At 41.9% G+C, this 21,281-nt stretch overlaps 1 protein-coding gene and 1 long non-coding RNA gene across 6 annotated transcripts in view; both read right to left on the bottom strand.

The window, feature by feature from the left end:
* The window catches only part of JHY (junctional cadherin complex regulator), a 94,494-nt gene extending 77,464 nt beyond the window's left edge, over positions 1 to 17,030 (bottom strand). Inside the window, exons 1-2 of one of the 5 annotated variants that reach the window (XM_036013703.1) lie at positions 16,966 to 17,030; positions 14,125 to 15,802 (exon numbers count right to left, since the gene is read on the bottom strand). In XM_036013703.1, the coding sequence (XP_035869596.1) occupies positions 14,125 to 14,465 (341 nt within the window). In that variant the 5' untranslated portion in view covers positions 14,466 to 15,802; positions 16,966 to 17,030. Of the gene's footprint in view, positions 1 to 14,124; positions 16,945 to 16,965 lie in introns of those variants that run through there. The other 4 variants (XM_036013706.1, XM_036013704.1, XM_036013707.1 and 1 more) reach the window with 4 other exon arrangements.
* Positions 17,031 to 19,168: 2,138 nt separating this feature from the next.
* On the bottom strand, positions 19,169 to 20,465 carry LOC118497878. The gene is made up of 2 exons (XR_004900391.1): positions 20,035 to 20,465; positions 19,169 to 19,601 (listed from the first exon to the last, which is right to left on the bottom strand). It is a non-coding gene; the product is annotated as an uncharacterized LOC118497878 (long non-coding RNA).
* Between the last annotated feature and the right edge of the window lie 816 nt (positions 20,466 to 21,281).

Here is a 21,281-nt window from a genome sequence, read left to right as displayed (position 1 = left end):
AATCTATCATTAAACATTTCCAAGGCTAATCAATCAAAGAATAATAGCATTATTTAAGGAAATCTAAATCAGAAGGCCAAGGCCCTAACCATAATTTTTATTTTTGTATTACTCTTTATTTTCAAATATATTGATTGGTATTTACATTGTCCTTGGGTAAAGAGCAAAGTTAAACAGCATTGGGTCCCTGAGCATCAACTCAAAGAGGAAAAACTCAACACTGGGGAAATGAGGTCACTTAATAAATCCTTGTGCTGGTTTCTTCATGTAAAAGTACAGACAAGAATACCTGTCCCTTGCCAAAGAGCTTCCCTTTTCAATGCTCTCGTTTCTATAAATAAAATGGCTACTGTTTGTCACCAAGAAAATGACTCCCTTAGATTACAGCCATAAGAAAAACATGGTTTAAAGCACAGAGTCAGACTGCCTGAGTTTTCTGTTCCACCACTCACTAGATGTAATAAATGGGTATAATATAACCTTTCTAAGCCTCATCTACAACCTTTAAAATGGGATCATTATAGTGACCACCTACCAGGGCCGCCACAGGACTAAATGACATAATGCATGTAAAGTGTTTAGCACAGTGATGGGCCAGGATAAGCATGCTGTAAATGCCAGCTATTGTGCTTAGAACTTTAAAGTGGTCTTTGGCTTCTCCTGTTCCTTCAGTTATCATTCCTAATCTGTCACCAATTCATGTGTGTGTGTGTGCACGCGTGCGTGTGGGTATATTATATATACATATATATAATCTGCACTAATTATAAATTACCCACGACAGAAATGAATAAAAGAGTGCTAAGAAGGATTATGTATTTGTTATCTTCTGAGGGGGAAAACAGGACAATGGATTTGGGACGGGGAGCAAGAAAACTTTTATGTCTTTAAAAATATGTATCTGAAACAAATATGGTAATAGGGTTATAACCATTTCCTCTATACTGTTCTCTAGGTTAGAATTTTGTCAAAATTAAAGTAGCACTATGGCACTAGGCTAGTTACTTCACCTGTTAGCTTCATTTTCCTTATATCACAATGGGAATGTGTAACTGTACTTTCTCACAGCATGACAATGAAGAATTAAGTGAAATTACAGATGGGCCTATACAAAGAGATATTGTTACTGTTAATAGTTGTCGTCATTGTTGGGAATTTACCATGGGCAGTCTCTTTGTCCCTTGTGTGTTTATCTTCTAATTCAAAATGTGCCAGCAATGTTCTTTAAACATTGCTAGGGACTTCTGGTCAAGATGGCAGCATAGGTAAACATGGCTCGCCTCCTCACACAACCACATAAAATTACAACTAAATTATAGAACAACCATCACTCAGAACCATCAGAAATCAAGTTGAATGGAAGTCTGACAATTACAGAATTAAAGAAATCCCATCCAGACTGGCAGGGGGTGGAGACATAGAATGGGCTGGTCCCACAGCTACATGTGGTGGATAAAAATTTGGGAGGGATATCTCAGGAGCCATGAGTCCCAGCCCTTCACCAGGCCCCCAGCTCAGGGTTCCAGTGCCAGGAAGATAAGTCCCAATAACTTCTGGCTGCAAAAACCAGCGGGAACTGCATTTCTAGAAGAAACTTCTACAGTTCCAAGAAGTTCCTCTTAAAGAACCCACACATGGACTTACTCAGATTCACTCCCTCTGACCTCCAGCACTGGGATAACAGCTTGAAAGGCACCAAAGGCATACAAGGGGGAACTGAAGTGTCTGGCATCGAGGCAAGAGCTGGGGGACAGCTTTCTCTCATACAGAAAGGCAGGTAGAAACCACTGTCCTTGTTCTGAGCCCTCCAGTCATGAAGAGAACAGGCAGGTGCCATATTTGAGACTCCATCAACCTGACTAACACAGTGTGCCCTACCCTGGTGATCCCACATAACTTATAGACCCACCCAAGCTGTTAACAGAGAGTTTTCCATATGAATGGCTGGTCTTGGCTCATGCTTCACAACTTCTAAATCCTCTCAAACAAGCAACAGCCAGCCTCAGTCAGCCCCCAGCCCCCATACCTCTTACTAAGTGGCCCCAGGCCCAGCACTAGCAGACAGACTAGATTCATAGCTTGGCTTCACCTGTGAATCTCCAAGCCCAGCACAAGTAGCAGCCATCTCAGATTGCTTTATAGCTCAGGCAGGATGGCCCCAAGCAAAACACAGGTGGTGGCTGACCTTGGCCTACACCACCCAGGAAACCCCAGAGCCTGTGCACCCAGTGGACAGCTACAGACCATGTCAGAGTACCACCACCCTACCCCCGCACAGCTGATCATCTACAGAGGGTGGAGGTTGGTGGTCAGTGGTCACAGGCAATTCTTGTAGCTGACTGGCTTGAGTAAATCCCTCCCATTGATCTGCCAATAGCAACCAAGGCTCAACTACAAAGGACGGTATACTCAGCCCTCACAGAGGGCATAACTCAAACACCCAGCTTGGGTGACAGGGGAGGCTGTACCACTGGACCCTACAGGACACCTACTACATTAGGCCACACTACCAAGACAGGGAGTCACAGCAGCTCTACCTAACACATAGAAACAAACACAGGGAGGCTGCCAAAATGAGGAGACGAAAAACATGGCCCAAATGAAAGAACAGATCAACACTGTAGAAAAAGAAGTAAACAAAAGGAAGATATGCAATCTATCACATGCAGGGTTCAAAATATTGATTATAAGGATGCTCAAGGAACTTAGGATCTCAACAACATAAAAAAAATCCAGTCAGACATATAGATGGCCAATAGACATATGAAAAGATGCTCAACATTACTAACCACCAGAGAAATGCAAATAAAACCACATTGAACTACCATCTCACACCTGTTAAAATGGTTATCATCAATCAATCAATAAACAACAAGTGCTGGCAAGGATGTGGAAGAAAGGGAACCCTTTTGCATTGTTGGTGGGAATGCAGATTGGTGCAGCCACTATGGAAAGCAGTATGCAGATACCTCAAAAAATTAAAATTGGATCTACCTTTTGACCCAGCAATCCCACTTCTGGGAATATATAAGAAGGAAATGAAAACACTAATTCAAAAAAACATAAGCACCCCTATGCTCACTGTAGAATTATTTATAATCACCAAGATATGGAAACAGCCCAAGTATCCATCAATAGATGAGTGGATAGAACAACTATGGGACATTTACATAATGGAATACTACTTGACCATAAAAAAGAAAATTTTACCTTTTGCAACAGCATGGACAGGCCTGGGGAACATTATGCTAAGTGAAATGAGCCAGTCAGAGAAATACAAATAAATACAAATACCATATGATTTCACTCATATGTGGAATCTAATGAACAAACTGAACTAACAAGCAAAGCAGAGACAGATTGATAGATGCAGAACAGGTGACAACTAGTTGGGCAGGGCGGGGGGAGGTTAGGGGGTGGAGAGATTGATTAAAAAGGATAAAGGACTCATGGATATGGACACCAGTGTAGTGACTGCTGTGGGGAGAGGGGTATAAGGTACTAAATGTAAAAAATTATAATGAAGATTATATATTTAAAATAAATAAGTAAAACAACCAATTGAAAAAAAAGATCCAGGTGATCAGTGGAGAAATCTGAAGCAGTAGCCCAGAGGAGTTGACACAAAACATCCAGGGATGGGTTTGTGAAACGTGGGAGAACTTATCGAATGTCTTCATAAAGTCTGGGGGAGGGGAAGGACTCCCTGCATTCCCTTGAATGGAGGCTCTGCTCCTTCTGAGTTAGCCTTTAAAGAGAAAACTGAAGTCGAAAGGCTAGAGAAATTGTTATGTAGTTTACTTCATATGAATACAAGAAACAAAATCCTATGTGACACTGATGTACTAGCGTTTGGAGGTAAAGTGACAAAATCATGTCAGCCAATTCCAGAACGACTTGGAGGGTAAAGGGAGGAAGCTTTAAATATAAAAGTCTATTACTTCTTGAGGATCTAAGATGGCGTCGGAGTAGGAAGGAGCAGATTTGGCTTTCCTCTGCTCAGGGGAGAGAGTCCTGACTGATCTTTGGAGTAGAAAGGCAAGCAACCAACATATTTCAGCATTTTTGAAAACAGAGGACCAAGGATTGTGGCAGAACCGAAAGAACAAAGAACGGATCCTAGGGGGAGTGCTGCATCAAGGTAGGCTCCCAGGACAGGCGTGTGGTCCCGGGGCTGCAGCCCCAGGCCCGGGGGCCGCGGCTGGGTTTACCATAGGGTTAGTGGGAGAGAACCAGGTCAACTGCTCCCTCCCCAGCCGAGCAAGGTCTGGGCAGCTCTGGGAGGAATCCAGGTGCTGGCAAACACACCGGGTGGCGAGCAGCTTTGGAGGCGGTGAACACCAGAGCCGAGTCGCGCTGCGGACCCGGACTCCCAGGGTCACCGTTCTGGCTGGAGCTTTGGCGGTGAGAGAAGCCGGGCCACTGTGGAGAGCGGCGGGCTCCATCGGGAGGAATTTCCCAAGAGGAAGGAGTGAATGGACACAGACACTGTTTGGGGAATTCTCCTGAAGTGATCAGTGGCTCTGGCCTGTCTGCTCCCCAGCTGTGAGCGCGCAGGCGGCGGACGGGCCGCGGAGCCAGTGCGAACCCCACGGGCCTAGGAAGAAAAGCCAAACAAGTCATCCTTCAGCCTGCCTCAAGCAGCAAGAGCAGAAAAACCGGTTTGGCCACTTTGAAATCAAGAGACTTTTTAATTTGATTCTATTTTTTTTAACAATTTTTAAATTTTTAAGTTTTATTGTTTTTATTCTCTTTTGATTTCTTTTTCCTCTCTTACCTGATTTCTTGTTTTATTCCTTCCTCCTTCCTGTCCTCCAATTTTATATCTTCTTCCTGCCTTCATCTGCCTTTTCTATTTTTTTCTTTTTTAAATTTTTTCCTAAATACCTACAAGTGAGACAAAATCCTGGATCGGTGAAAAGACCAAAGTTGAACCCAAAGAAGGGGCATCACAACAGCTGGGACAGTGAGATAAATGTCACTCTGCTATTACAGAGAACCTGCAAGTTATTGCATATTTGTATTATTATTATCTTTCCAGTGTTCCTACATCTTTTTTTTTAACAATATTTTTATATCCCTCTTATTTTTGTATAGCCTGCTTTGCTAGGCTGGTTTTATTGTATGACCTGACAGCTTTCCCCTGATATCTCTTTCTATACCGTATTACTAATCTACTGTCCTTTAACTCACCTGTGTCCTATCAGCACACTACTCAATGTTCTGTACTCCCTATCCTTATTACCTAGATTTCATAGACTCTGCCATATGAATGTTGCCATAATATTATTGTAAATAACTGCTGTTCCATGCAATTGTAATTACTTCACAACACCCCTCCACCCGCAGATCTTAGCCCATTTCAAAGTTTCCTGAACTCTATTACTGTAGTGGTTAACTCTATTCTCTCACACACTACACCTATTTACTATCCTTTACTCTCACCTTACCCCAGAATCTGACCGCCCACAACCTCTCTGCTTTATAGATCCAACTCACAATCCTTCCTCCCCCAACAAGAGTCTTATCTTCTTTCAATCCTTTCTAAAAATCAGCTAGCTGGGTGGAAGAACACGGTTAACACTATACATAGTGAAAGGATCTCCTATATCTTCCCTACTTGCTACTACTGTAAATAGCATAGAATTCTCGGTTGCTGTCTTAAACCATTTTGCCTTCCCCTCCATCTGATGACAAAAAAGAATAGGTGGAGGAGGTGAACACCAGGATACCCACTGGAAGAGGAAACCCAACAACTAAGGAACCACTAACAGATAACAGCAGAAGAAGGTGAAGGAGGGAGTAGTAACCACACAAACCTCAATCCAGGGCTTATCTGGACATACAACTAAACAGTAGAGACAGTACCCAATACAAACAACTGAACAAGATTTCTTTAAACCTTGTACACACAGAAGAACCAGCCTCAACACAACCTGCCCTCACCAGCACAACAAAATACAGAAGGTGGTGGACAGAGTGACCCACATTTAACCAGCTGGCGGGAAGGAACCACCAAAGAAAGACTCAACAACAATCAAAACCCAAAGGCAAACACAAAGCCAACATAAACAACAGCCCAAGACCAGCGAGCTTGGGGGGTCAAGGAAACAGCACCACTGAAACTCACTGCTACTCTACTAAAGAAGTTCACATCATAAACCGAGGGAGCCAGAACAGATCAATATAAGAAGCTGAGGTGAACAAGAAGAGTCTCACAAACAATGGGAAGACAAAGAAATACTCCCCAAATGAAAGGAAAGGAGGAAGCCTCAAAAAGAATGCTAAATGAAACAGAGGCAATTCAACTATCAGATATTGAATTCAAAGCAGTGATTGTCAGGAAGCTCAATGAGCTCACAATGAGCTACGAGAAACTACAGGGAAGCTACAATGAACTCAATGAAAACTACATCAGCATAAAAAAGGAAATAGAAACTCTCAACAAGGGCCAAGAGGAAATGAAGAATACAATCTCTGAAATGAAGAACACAGTAGAAGGAATGAAAAGCAGGATTGATGAAGCAGAAGATCGGATCAGCGAGCTAGAGGACAAAATAGAAGAAAACACCCAGAAAGAGCAAGAAAGGGAAAAGAGGCTCAGAAAGAATGAAGAGGGATTAAGAGAAATGCAAGACAATATGAAACGTAATAATATCCGTATAATAGGGATACCAGAAGGAGAAGAAGAAGAACAAGGGATAGAAAACCTAGTTGAACAAGTGATGATGGAAAACTTCCCTAATTTGATGAGACAAAAAGTCACACAAATACAGGAAACACAGAGAGTCCCAATCAAGAGGAACCCAAGGAGGCCCACCTCAAGACACATCATAATTAAAATGGCAAAATTTCAAGACAAAGAGAGAATCTTAAAGGCAGCAAGGGAGAAGAAGGAAGTAACATACAAGGGGGCCCCAATAAGGCTAACAGCTGACTTCTCAATGGAAACACTCCAAGCCAGAAGAGAATGGCAAGAAATAATCCAAGTAATGAGAACCAGAGGCCTGCAACCACGACTACTTTACCCAGCAAGGCTCTCAATTAAGATAGAAGGCCAAATAAGAAGCTTCTCAGACAAAAGAAGTCTAAAAGAATACACCTCCACTAAACCAGCTCTGCAAGAGATGCTGAAGGGACTGCTTTAAGGAAAGAAAGGAAAAGAGAGAGTGAGAGAGGATCACACGTACATAAAAGGCAATGAATAAGTACCTAACAATAATAACCTTAAACGTAAATGGACTAAACGCTCCAATCAAAAGACATAGAATAGCTGATTGGATAAGAAAACATGACCCACACATATGCTGTCTACAAGAGACCCACCTCAGGATAAAAGATCTGCACAGGTTAAAAGTGAAGGGCTGGAAACAAATTTTCCAAGCAAATGGACAGGAAAAAAAAGCCGGGGTAGCAATACTCATATCTGACAAAATAGACTTCCAAAGAAGACCCATAAAGAGAGACCCAGAAGGTCATTTCATAATACTCAAGGGAAGAATTCACCAAGAAGACATAAATATAGTAAATATATATGCACCCAACATAGGAGCACCTAAATACATAAAGAAAATCTTAGAGGACTTCAAGAAAGATATGGACAGCAACACAATTATTGTGGGGGATTTTAACACCCCTCTATCAAAAATGGACAGATCTTCCAAACAAAACATCAACAAAGATATTGTGGCATTGAACAATACCATAGACGAACTGGGCTTTACTGATATTTACAGAACCCTCCATCCCAAAGAAGCTAAATACACATTTTTTTCAAATGTACATGGAACATTTTCAAAGATTGACCACATGATAGGACACAAAACAAGCCTCAACAAGTTCAAAAAAATTGAAATCATAACAAGCAATTTCTCGGATCACAAGGGACTGAAACTAGAAACCAACCCCAAGGAAAAAAACCCAAAACACTCAAATTCATGGAGATTAAACAGCATGCTATTAAACAATGAATGGGTCAAGAATGATATTAGGGAAGAAATAAAACGGTTTTTGGAAACAAATGAAAACGAACTCACAACAACCCAAAACTTATGGGACACAGCCAAGGCAGTCCTGAGAGGGAAGATCATAGCGATACAGGCCCACCTAAAAAAGTTAGAAACATTTCAAACAAACAACCTAACCCTACGTCTACAAGAACTCGAGGAACGACAACAAAGACAGCCCAGAGCAAGCAGAAGGAAGGAAATAACCAAGATCAGAGCAGAATTAAATGACATAGAGACTAAAAGCACAATTCTAAAGATCAATGAATCCAAGAGTTGGTTCTTTGAAAAGATAAACAAAATCGACAAGCCTTTAAGCAGACTCATCAAGAAAAAAAGAGAGAAAACCCAAATAAACACAATCAGAAATGAAAGAGGAGAGATTACAACAGACACCACAGAAATACAAAGGATTGTAACAAATTACTACAAAGAGCTGTATGCCAAGAAATTTGAAAACCTAGATGAAATGGACAAATTTCTAGAAAAATATAACCTTCCAAAACTCAATAAAATGGAAGCAGAAAGCCTGAACAAACCAATAACAGCAAAAGAAATTGAAGCAGTAATCCAAAAACTCCCAACACACAAAAGCCCTGGACCAGATGGTTTCACAGGAGAATTCTACAAAGCATTTAAGGAAGAACTAACACCTATCCTTCACAGACTATTTCAAAAAATCCAAAAAGATGGAAGACTACCAAACTCTTTTTATGAGGCCAACATCATCTTAATTCCAAAACCAGATAAAGACACAACAAAGAAAGAAAACTACAGGCCAATATCGCTGATGAACATTGATGCTAAAATCCTCAACAAGATACTGGCAAACCGCATCCAACAGTACATTAAGAAGATCATACACCATGACCAAGTTGGATTCATTCCAGGTATGCAAGGATGGTACAATATACACAAATCAGTAAATGTAATACATCACATAAACAAAAGCAAAGACAAAAACCACATGATCATATCAATAGGTGCAGAAAAAGCATTTGATAAGGTACAGCACCCATTTATGATAAAAACACTCAGTAAAGTGGGAATAGAGGGAGCATTCCTCAACATAATAAAGGCCATATATGAGAAACCTACAGCCAACATTATACTCAATGGGCAAAAATTAAAATCTTTTCCACTAAGAACAGGAACAAGACAAGGATGTCCACTTTCACCACTTCTATTCAATATAGTACTGGAAGTTCTAGCCACAGCAATCAGACAAGAAAAAGAAATAAAAGGAATCCAAATCAGAAAGGAGGAAACAAAACTGTCACTGTCACAGATGACATGATAGTGTACATAGAAAATCCTATAGACTCCACCAAAAAACTGCTTGACCTAATAAATGAATTTGGTAAAACAGCGGGATACAAAGTCAATATCCAGAAATCAAAGGCATTTCTGTACACCAACAATGAAACAGCAGAAGCAGAAATCAAGAAAAAAATCCCATTTGAAATAGCAAAAAGGAAAATAAAATACCTAGGAATAAACCTAACCAAAGAGGTAAAAGACCTGTATTCAGAAAGCTACATAACACTGAGGAGAGAAATCAAGGAAGACACAAACAAATGGAAACATATACCATGTTCATGGATTGGAAGAATTAATATCATTAAAATGTCCATACTACCAAAAGCAATTTACACATTCAATGCAATACCTATTAAAATACCAATGGCATATTTCACAGACATAGAACAAACACTTCAACAATTTATATGGAACCATAAACGACCCCCAATAGCTGCTGCAATTTTGAGAAAGAAGAGTAAAGTAGGAGGAATCACAATACCTGACACTAAACTATACTACAAGGCCACTGTAATCAAAACAGCCTGGTACTGGCATAAAAACAGGCACATAGACCAATGGAACAGAACAGAGAGCCCAGAAATAAACCCAAGCCTCTACGGTCAATTAATATTTGACAAAGGAAGCAGCAACATAAAATGGAATAAAAATAGCCTCTTCAACAAATGGTGTTGGGAGAACTGGACAGCTACGTGCAAAAAAATGAAACTCGAGCACCAACTTACACCTTATACAAAAATAGATTCAAGGTGGATAAAAGACTTAAATATAAAGCGTGACACCATTAAAGTCCTAGAAGAGAACGTAGGTAGGAAAATCTCAGATATTTCACGCAGAAACTTTTTTACTGACTTGTCTCCTAGAGCAAGGGACATAAAGGAAAGAATAAACAAATGGGACCTCATCAAAATTAAAAGCTTTTGCACAGCTAAGGAAAACAGTATCAAAATAAAAAGAGAACCAACTGTATGGGAAAACATATTTGCTAATGATACCTCAGACAAGGGTTTAATCTCCAAAATATATAAAGAACTTACACGACTCCACTCTAAGAAGACAAGTAACCCAATTAAAAAATGGGCAAAGGACTTGAACAGACACTTCTCCAAGGAGGACATACAGAAAATCCAAAGACACATGAAGCGATGCTCAATATCGCTAGCCATCAGAGAGATGCAGATTAAAACCACAATGAGATACCACTTCACACCAGTCAGAATGGCCATCATAAACAAAGCAACAAACAACAAGTGTTGGAGAGGATGTGGAGAAAGGGGGTCCCTAGTGCACTGTTGGTGGGACTGCAGGCTGGTACAACCATTATGGAAAGCAGTTTGAAACTTCCTCAGAAAACTAAAAATGGATCTGCCTTTTGACCCAGCAATTCCATTGCTGGGACTCTATCCTAAGAACACTAAAACACCAATACAAAAGAACCTTTGCATCCCGATGTTCATAGCAGCACAATTTACAATAGCTAGGTGCTGGAAGCAACCTAGATGCCCATCAGTAAATGAATGGATCAAAAAACTATGGTACATTTACACAATGGAATTCTATGCAGCAGAAAGAAAAAAGGAGCTCATACCCTTTGCAACAGCATGGATGGAGCTGGAAAGCATTATGCTAAGTGAAACAAGCCAGGCAGTGAAAGACAAATACCACATGATATCACCTTTAACAGGAATCTAAACAACAAAACAAAACAAAACAAAACAAAAAACTAACAAAATATAACCAAAGACACTGAAATAGGGGATAGTCTGACAGTGGCCAGAGGGGAGAGAAGAGGGAATTTCAGGTGGGAATGGGTAGGGATTACAGGAACAAATTTGGAGGACACATGGACAAAAACTAGGGGTGGGGGGTAATGGGGGAAAGGGGGGAGGGTTGGGTGGGTGGGCTGGAATGGGAGTAGGGGGGAGAAAACTGTACTTGAACAATGATTGAAATAAAAAAAAAATTAAAAAAAAAAAAAGATCCAGTCAGAAACAAAGGATTCACTAATTGAAATAAAGATCAATTTATAGGGAAACAACAGTAGAGTGGATGAAGTTGACAATCAAATCACTGATTTGGAACATAAGGAAGCAAAAAACAAGCAATCAAACAAGAATAAAAGGAATCACCCCCAAAAAATAAAGAAATAAGGATAGTATAAGCAGCTTCTGGGGCAACTTTAAGAGGTCCAACATTCACCTCATTGGGGTGCCAGAAAGAGAAGGGAAAGAGACTGCAATTGAAATCTATTTGAAAAAATAGTGAAGGAAAACTTCTGTAATTTGATGAAAGAAACAGACATATAAGTCCAGGAAGCACAGAGTCCCAAACAAGATAGACCCAAAGAGCACCACTCCAAGATATATCATAATTAAAGTGCCAAAGCTTTAAGACAAAGAGAGAATCTTAAAAGCAGCAAGAGAAAAGAAGCTGGCTACCTACAAGGGAGTTCCCATGAGACTTTCAGCTGATTTCTCAAAAGAAACTAGAGGAATTGGCAAAAAAAAAAAAAATATTCAAAGTCATGTAAAGCAGGGACCTACAGGCAAGATTGCTCTACTCAGCAAAGCTATCACTTAGAATCAAAGGTCAGATAAAGAGCTTTCCAGACAAGAAAAAAACTAAAGGAGCTTATCATCACCAAACCATTATTAGATGAAATGTGAAAGGGACTTATTTAAGAAAAGATTAAAACTATGAACAATAAAATGGCAAAAAATACAAATCTATCAACAATTGACTCTAAAAAACAATCTAAGCAAACAGAAGAAGAGAGACAGAATCATGGATAAGGAGAGTGTCTTGATGGTTGCCAGATGGGAGGGAGTTGTAACAGAATGGATGGGAGGTGAGGGGATTAAGAAGTACAAATAGGTAGTTTCAGAATACCCTTGAGGATGTAAAGTGTGGTATAGGAAATGGAGTAGCCAAAGAACTTATACACATGGCCCACTGACATGAACCATGGTGGGGGGATTGCCTTAGGGAGTGGGGGGTGCTGGTTAGAGGAGGACAAAGGGGGAAAATCAGGGCAACTGTAATAGCATAATCAGTAAAATATAATTTAAATAAAAACATTGCTTTACCTCACGGCCCTCCCCAGGCACCTGCATCTTTTCCTCCTGGCAGGCCCTCCAGTCACCAGGTGTGGCTGGCTGCCTAAAGCCTTCCTGAGCCCATTGTTGCCCTCAGCACTGGGGCTGTGCCTTATTGACAGAATTTATCACTTGTAATGTATTTTGAGATCCCCTGTAAACTTGATTCAACTCAACATTCCCAGTGAATAAAAGAAGGATGGAAAGAAGAAAGGAAAAAAAAAAGGCTGAGGACCATGCTCAAATTCTGTTTCAAAAGAGCCCTGAGCCCTTGCTGTGACTGTGTTCCTGGATGAGTCATCTGAGTTCTGTATTTGGTGCCCTGTTGGAGTAGGAGCTGTTTTCACTCTAGTATGGCCTCTATGATCAGGCCCCTACTCGGCGCACCTTCCCTACACTGAGAACAGACCCCCTGCCATCAATCAGTTTTCCTTACTATGCCACACATGTCACTCTGTTTTGTTTTGTTTTGTTTTACCAAGTCTACCTTGTCTCCAAAACCCTACCCAACCAAGTTCTAGGAGTGTCAATAAACTTTCCTGAATATATTTTACCCCTAATTTAAAAAAAATCTAACACATATACAACATAGTCAGTCTCTGTTCTCAGTACTTTATATATTTTATTTATAATTTATTTTAGTGTCACAATTACTATTTGAAGTAACCATTATTATTATCCCATTGTTACTGATGAGGAAACGGAGGCACAGAGAGATTAAGTGGACTTGGCCAAGGTCATACAGCTAGTAAGTGGAAGAATCTGAACCCCATGGTCTGTTTCAGACTCTATGTACTTCAGCACCGCACTAAAACATCTTTCTAATCAATAGCTTTTAACTTCTATATTCTATCACATTTACATTTTCATTAACACTAGGAGTAATATTGCACAAATTTATTTTTTCTTATAGTTTGGTAGCTCATAGCATAAAGTTAATGCCTCATCAACACTGATTATTAGAGCCCTGGCCATGTGGCTCAGTTAGAGCACCATTCTGTAGACCAAAAAGGTCGCAGGTTCAATTCCCAATCAGGGCGCATACCCAGGTTGTGGGTTTGAAGTCTGATTGGGGAACATACAGGAGGCAACCAATTGATGTTTCCCTTTCTCTCTCTCTCTCTTTCCCCTTTCCTCTCTCTAAAGGCAATGAAAAAATGTCCTGAGGTGAGGATACAAAAATACTGATTATTAGCAACTGAATCTTTATATGATTATATAAGCCCTGGGGGAGGTACCTAACCCCAGAATGTACTTTACAGACCTTTATAGCAGTCCTAGGAGAAAGACAGGATGGTTCATTTAACAGGTAAGAAAAAGTGAGATGCGAAAGAGATAAGTAATTATTCTACATCATACACTAAACACCAGTGCCTGGACTGAATCGAGACCACCTGACCCCAAGCTATGGCACTTTTCTATATTAGCAGTGGAGACACTTGGAATATGGACAGGAAATAAGGAACACAAGAAAAGCAAATGCCCTTATTAATACCTCTCCTTGCCTTTTGCATATTTTTAAATATAAACAATGACTATGGCCAAAAGCCCGGCTCTGAGCTGCCATCTGATGCATGGAGACCTAGCTCACACACATGACAGGCTCATTATGGGGGCCTGACCTCACTCTCAAACGGCATTATGGCCAGTAATTATTTAACACTTCAGAAAGCACTGGTATCTTATACAAGACAGCTTCTTACCTGTTTTTCATGCCACTGTCCCAAGAACGGAGGTTGTCCTTGCTGGCCACCTGAGCTGCCTTTCTGCTTGCTTCCTCTTCTGTCTCACTAAGGCTATCCTGTGGACGGCTTTCCTCCTCCAAGCTGTCAGTCTCCACATTGTGGTCCTGGATTCTGTCTTCAAGTTCAGATGGGGAATTAACCTCTTGAGTGAGGCTTTCTGAATCAGCTTCCAGGGAGTCTTTTGAAATCAGATGTTCGTCTTCTTTCTTAAAAGGTAACTTTGTGGACTGAACTTTTAAGTTGGCATGATAGACCGGAGATTGAACAGATAGCTTGGGAATTAATTTACTATGACTCATCTTGAAAAAATACAAAAATTAACAGGGATACTTTTGTTGATAGGAGCAGTTGGCTGAATATTTAAAGTTGTGGTTCATAAAAGCATTACCTAAAAAAATTACATTTATGTTACTCTGTGACTACTGAAATCTCTTTAATCACAATGTTAATCAAAAATTTAGATGAGGACAAAAACCTTGTTGTATTATCTGCAGGCTTTCATGTGCACCCTTTTGTGTGTGAGAGGAAGGTCTATTGGCAATATCATTGTGTTTTTCTCTCTGGAGGAATACATGTGATGAAGAGCTTCAAACCAGCCTGGGTAATCAAGGGACACTTACTTCACTGAGGAAATCAAATGGCTTGCGGAAGCACATTCCTTTTCCAGCTTCCAAGGCCCTCTGACAGATAAGCCTGGACACGCCAAGTGGTAATTACAGACAGGACTTTGATGGCCTTATTTCAAATACCCAGGGCACTGGTACAAATATGCCATTGTTCAGTTGTATTCATGGACACAGTAAAACAGGTTCATGGTCTGTCTTCTGGAAAGCAGAGGAGGCAGAGAGAGCAAGAGTGTGGTTTCCATAGTCAGAACTGTACAGAGGGAAGCTGTTTGGTTCCTAGACCTGCACTGGCTAGCTTCGTCATTGGGAGGTCTTTTTGGTATCCAGGTTGCTACTAGATCAGAATGTGTAATTTAGGGGGTCATTACAGGGAGATCGACATCAATACAGTGTATATATATATATATATATATATATATATATATATATATAAATGGTTAACTGTTCAACAAAAGATTTGGCCATCTTGTGAATTCTACCACTGAGCAATTCACAGCAGAGGCTGGATGTCCACCTACCTGGAAGAGATGCTGCCCCAAGGGGTGTTGGGAGATCGGCCTGAACAACAGCTGGGGTCTCTTCTCACTCTGTTAAGGCTGTCACTGCGAGTGAGCCCTCCCCACCTCGAAAGGCTGTTGTGAGGGCCCAGAAGGCAGTTTATGGAAAGGGTGCTTTGAGTTCACCGCAGACTGAAAGGAGATGATGGCTTCCGATTGTGCTCCCTTTCATCTCCACCCAGCATTTCTCTCTGGTCTGTCTTCTCTCTCACTGCCTTTATGCCATTTTTTTCTCTAGGTCAGATTACAGAAACCTTCCACATCAGAGATTACTGCAAAATTTGCTTTAAAATGTTTGCTCTTGTTTTTGTTTCTGTTTTTTGGGTTTTTTTTTTTTGCTAGATCCTAATTTTAATTAAACAACATGACCTTATTCCTATTCCTGGCATTGCTTATGTTGACTTTGTTGCTAACGTTCCCAAGAAACATCATCAATTCCTTGGAGAAAAGCACCTAGCAAACAAAACAGACAAAAGGTAACATTCATATGGAAATATTATTGTCGAGTGTACAGACTGGTTTGTTGTATTGTCTCTCATTTTAAAAATAACATCTATTTCATTCTACTGTATTAATTTAAAGTTGGCAAGCTGATGAACTATTGGTTTTAAGGATATTTTTACAAAGCAGCAAATCAATCAAGTCACCGAAGGTTTTAAAACATGTTTTACTGCACGACTTCAAGTCACTGTACTAGGGGTCTTAAAGAAAAAGCTTAAAACAGTCACTATATTTCAATTTGGAAAATGCTTCCTCATGACATTAGTTTCTTCAACTTCTCTTCTTAAATGAGATAGTGTCTGTTGCAGTTAATCAATAAAAAATGTCCATAAAAGTAATACTTTTTTTGTTCACAGATTAACGACGTTTGTGAGTGCAGGAATAAAGCAAAGCGAAATACCACAGGTCGAGCTGGGTATCCTGCGGAGGCCTACCTAACCTCACACAGGCCGGCCCTACAGCAGTTGAAGCCTGTAGGTCGGCTCAATGAAAAAGGGAGCATTTTCAAAGTAATGGAGGTGACTCCCTAGCGGCCCAACAGTTTCTACTTAAGTTCCTGACCAAGAGAGACTGACAAATCTCGGTAAACAATCCCCACAGGGATACCGCGGGTCTAGGCGCTAGCCCTGGGAGGAATCAATTTCCTGCGGCGAGTGAAAGGGAACGCCGCTTGCGCTCACCGAGATGAATGGGAGAGAAAAAGTTGCCGTTTTGGAAAAGGCCAGAAGCTGCGCATAGGCGCGTTCGGATTTGTTTTCTCCCTTTGCTTTTTCTCTGATGGACAAAGCATGGGAGACAGCATGGGCGGTTTAAGTTCCAGTACACGCGCCGGAGTCCGGCGGGGCTGGAGCCCAAGATCGGTCTTAACCGAGGACAGAGCGTCTCTCAGAGTCTGGGCACCAAAGCCGGCTCAGGTGCCGGCGCTCCGCCCCACCCACTCCCCAGGCCCCCCGGACCCTAGTTCCTGCCTCGGCCGCGGTCCGCCCTTCCTGTCCGGGTCCTAAATGCCGTCGGGGGCCGGCTCTTTGAGATTTCCCGGGTCCCTGTCCCGTTTCCACTCCTGCCTCCGTCCCCGGGGCGCACCGCCCACCCCTTCCGGGTGCAACCGCCTTCACCTGCCCCGCGCTCCTCCGCCTCCGCCGCCTCCGCGACCCCGAGCCCCGACTCTTCCCGGCCGCCGCCCCGCCCGGCCTCGCTGGGCACCGCCCCTGTCCCTGCCCGCCCGCGTCTCCCCGCGTTGCTTTGGAGACCGAGGCCCCCAGCGACGCCGGCGTGGCCCGCGGTGAGCAAGGTCACACCGCGGGGAGGCTACACCTTCTGCTCAGGCGGACAGGGTGGGAACGTGGAAGATGGGGCAGCAGGGCAGCCCCGGGACCCCGCAGGGCTCTGGTGAGGCTGCTGTCAGGCCAGGCCTGCTTCCCAAAGCTGGGAAGTGAGGAAGGGCAGGCCATCAAGTGGGAGGAGATATTTGCAACAAATATCGCCAAGAATAGGTGAAGAACTTCTCCAATTCAAGGGAAAGACTCTAATGAAGAATGGACAAATGATTTGAACAGGAATTTCACAAAAGAAATCCAAATGAAGGGGGCGTGGGGAGGTAGCAGAGAGGAAAGGGGGGCTAAATGGCGATGGAAGGAAACTTGACTTGGGTTGGTGTACACAAAGTATAGCGTACAGATGATGTAATTACAGAAATGCACACTTGAAACCGATGTAATTTTATTAACCAATGCCACCCCTATTAATTCAATGAAAATTTAAAAAATAAAACAAAAAATCCAAATGGCCAGTAAATATTTATTGATTACAAAGGTGCTTAATTCATCACTAATTGGAAGAGGACAAATGAAAGCCACAGTGGATATGACTCCATACTCACCAGACAGGCAGAGTATCTGATGGCGCTTGGCGTTGAAGAGGATGGAAAGCAAGGGCCCTAGCTGCGCATGGGAGTGTGAAGTCGAACAACCACTTTGGGAAAATGGCTTGACAGTAGCTAGGATATGTGTATCCTGTGATTCAGTAATTTCATTTTTAGATATTTACCCTAAAAAAGTGGGAGTTCATATGCACCCAAACTGGAAATAACAGGATGGCTCATTAAACCGTGGTGTTCCGTACACTGGCACAGTGCACAATAGTGAAAACGAGTGCACTACAGCTGCATGAAATGACACACAGACACCTTAACAATACATACTGAGTAAAAAAATAAAACATTGTATGATTTTGTATCTAAAAATTTAAAGCTGGCAAAATTGACCTGTTAAATTCATGGATGCATTCGTAGCAGAGAAAGCTGAATAAAAAGCAAAGTAGTAGCCCTGGCTGGCATAGCTCAGTGGATTGAACGCGGGCTGCGAACCAAAGTGTCGCAGGTTCAATGCCCAGTCAGGGCACATGCCTGGGTTGCAGGCCATGGCCCCCAGCAACCGCACATTGATGTCTCTCTCTCTCTCTGTGTCTCCCTCCCTTCCCTCTCTAAAATAAATAAATAAATAAAATCTTTAAAAAAAAGCAAAGTAGATGATTATCATAAAGTTAGAATGGTCAGCTCTGGGAGTCAGGTTCAGAACTTTGGGGGAGAGTGCTTTTGAGATTTTATTTCTGACTTTTAATGCTGTTTATATAGATATTTATTTTATAATAATTCACTAAACCATATATTTATGTATATGTAAAATATTTCACATAAAAAGGCTTCAAAGAATAATAAAGAAGGAATGTGTTGGAAATTAAATTCACATTAATACCACAAGTAGATTTTTAAAAATTGTTATTGTTTATGCTATAACAGTTATCTTAATTTTTTCCCCTTAGCCCCCCTCCACCCAGCCAGTCCCCCACTCCCACAGTCAATAGCTACATGGTTGTCCAGATCCATGGGCCATGCATATATGTTCTTTGACTAATCCCTTCACCTTCTCTCAGTCAGTCTCCATATCCCACTCTCCTTACAGCTCTCAGTCTGTTCCATGTTTCCATGTCTCTGATTCTATTTTGGTTGTTAGTCTATTTGTTCATTCAATTCCACTTATAAGTGAGATCATATGGTATTTGTCTTTCATTGACTGGCTTATTTCACTTAGCCTAATAGTCTCCAGTTCTATCCATGCTGTCACAAAAGGTAGGAGTTCCTTCTTTTTTAATGCTGCATAGTATTCCAATGAAAACCACAAGTAAACTTGAGTAGCTGCCTTCAACAAAGCAAGATTTAATACTAGTTGCCTAATAAATGATAGGGAGTACAGAAAAATGGAAAATATCCTTACTACTCAATTTTATTCTTTTTGTTAGAATGAATTTTTCATTTTTGTCTTGTTTTATGAGTGCAAAATAGGACCTCAATGTTTTTTGACAAAAGGAAAGCAAAAGAGGTTATTCTGCCCAGCATATTATGCAGATTAACATTAGAGCAAGTGCAAACATGCAAACAGATCCCAAGCAGGAACAAGAGGATTTATTCCTCATTGCAGCTTCCAGAATTGTTAAAGAATCAGTGCCAAGTCATTCCCACTTGGCCACCTTCTTGTCCACTGGTCAGTGGACACTGACGATGTGGTTTTTCAGACTCTTCAAGTGCTTCTACACTGTTCAGAAAAGACTTCAGGCTGCTTTTCTGCGTGGTTCCCGTATGATTCAGGAGGCAATCGATCCAGTAGCTACTTGTGGAGACTGGTCACACACACAAGATGGAACATCCTCAGCTTGATTCCCTGCTTCTTCCTCTGCACTGGCTGTCCTGCTGTTTCTGGCTTGGAAATAATAAACACTAAGGCAGTCATAGTCCAAGTAGGGGAGAGAAGTCACACTGATTATTTTAATGGAAATAACTTAGTGAAGATTCATCAATGTAAAAGTTGAAAAGGGAACAGAAGTATTATGAGAATAGTAACTACAGGAAGCAACTACCACCCCTATTTCTGGGGAATCTCGGGGAGAATTTGACATTACTAATGTCCACCCTGACCTGTGTCCCTCAGTTGATTGGGCAACTTCTGGCAAAGTGAAAGGGCTTCTGTTCCATCCTGGGTCAGGGCAGGTGCCTGGCTTGGGGTTGGTCCCTAGTTGGGACACGTAGGAGAGGCAGCTGATGGGTGTTTCTCTCTCACATAGATGTTTCTCTCTTTCTCCCTCCCTTCCCCTCTCTCTAAAAATAAAATCTTTTTTTTTTAATTACTAACATTTAGAGGCTAGGAGGAAGGGGCAAGAGGACATCCCAAGCTGATGGTGCTGGTCTTTGAAGAGATATGACGAAGCTGGCTCACGGGTCCATCAGGAAAGCGGAATGAGCTGCTGCGACCAAAACAAACCGAGCTGCTGGGATGAAACATCATCGTCAGGGTGACGCTGAGAGCTAGGGCACTAGGAGTCCCTTTCCCCAGTTCCAGCCTTCTAGCTCTCCCTCTAGTGCCCTCTCCTGGCCCAGACGAACAAGGAGCCTGCTGGCCAAGGAGAAAGGAGGCTTGCAGAGCATCACAACAGAGTGCACTGTATGAGTGGACTCTGAAGCGGAGAAACAGTGGTTTAATGAGCAGTGCAGTAACACCATGCTGTTCTTCAGAATTTTTAAAGACTGAAGAGTGCATACAGAGTAAAGACATAAAGTGCATTGTTTTTGTCTGCTGTAAAGGTAATAATAGTGATAATTTGCATACAAATAATATTTCCCAGAGTCCACAAAGTGCTTTTGCATTTATCTGTTCAGAATTAAGCTGTCAATTTGACCTTGAACTAACCAAATCACAGAAGAACAAGGAAAACAAGTACAAAAACGAACAAAATAGGTAGGTTAATAGTACTGACCTGATTTTAATCCTGTCTCACTCCCTACTCCATCTGTCCTCTCAACTGCTAGCCTTCCCCTTTCCTAACCTGTTAGGCTCTGCTTGCAAAGCCCTTTCCTCTACCCCTTTCCCTCCTGGTCTGACTAGCTTCTACTTACAACACCTTGCCCCATTCCATCACCTGCAGTCTCCCAACACTGCCCTCATGCCTCTTGGACTAGTGTAGTTCTCAACCCTGGGCTGTTCTGTCCCCTAGGGTGCACTTGGCAATGTCTGGAGACATTTTCTGTCATGACTTAGGGGAGTGCTACTGGCATCTAGTGCGTAGGGGCCAAGGATGCTGCTAAGCGTCCGACAGTGCACAGGGCAGCCCCACAACAACAACTCCAGAATTACCTGGCTACAAGTACCAGTCGTGCTGCGGTTCACAAACACCAAACTGGACCAGAGACTCTGGGTCTTTGGCCCCAGGGTACCCAAGTGCATGCTCTCCCTTTATCCTTACACATGCAGAGCATTGTGTTCTGGGTACCTGTGAATAGTTCTCTCACCACCTTGCTGTACTACAAGCTACCAGAGAGCAAGGACCAGTGCTGTGCATGGCACCTAACAGATGCTCAATGAATGTTGAAGAGAACCCACAA

Source organism: Phyllostomus discolor, chromosome 13, assembly GCF_004126475.2.
Source record: "Phyllostomus discolor isolate MPI-MPIP mPhyDis1 chromosome 13, mPhyDis1.pri.v3, whole genome shotgun sequence".
Taxonomy (NCBI): domain Eukaryota; kingdom Metazoa; phylum Chordata; class Mammalia; order Chiroptera; family Phyllostomidae; genus Phyllostomus; species Phyllostomus discolor.
Note: the sequence above shows the minus strand (reverse complement) of the source record. Positions and strands in the feature narration are given on the sequence as shown.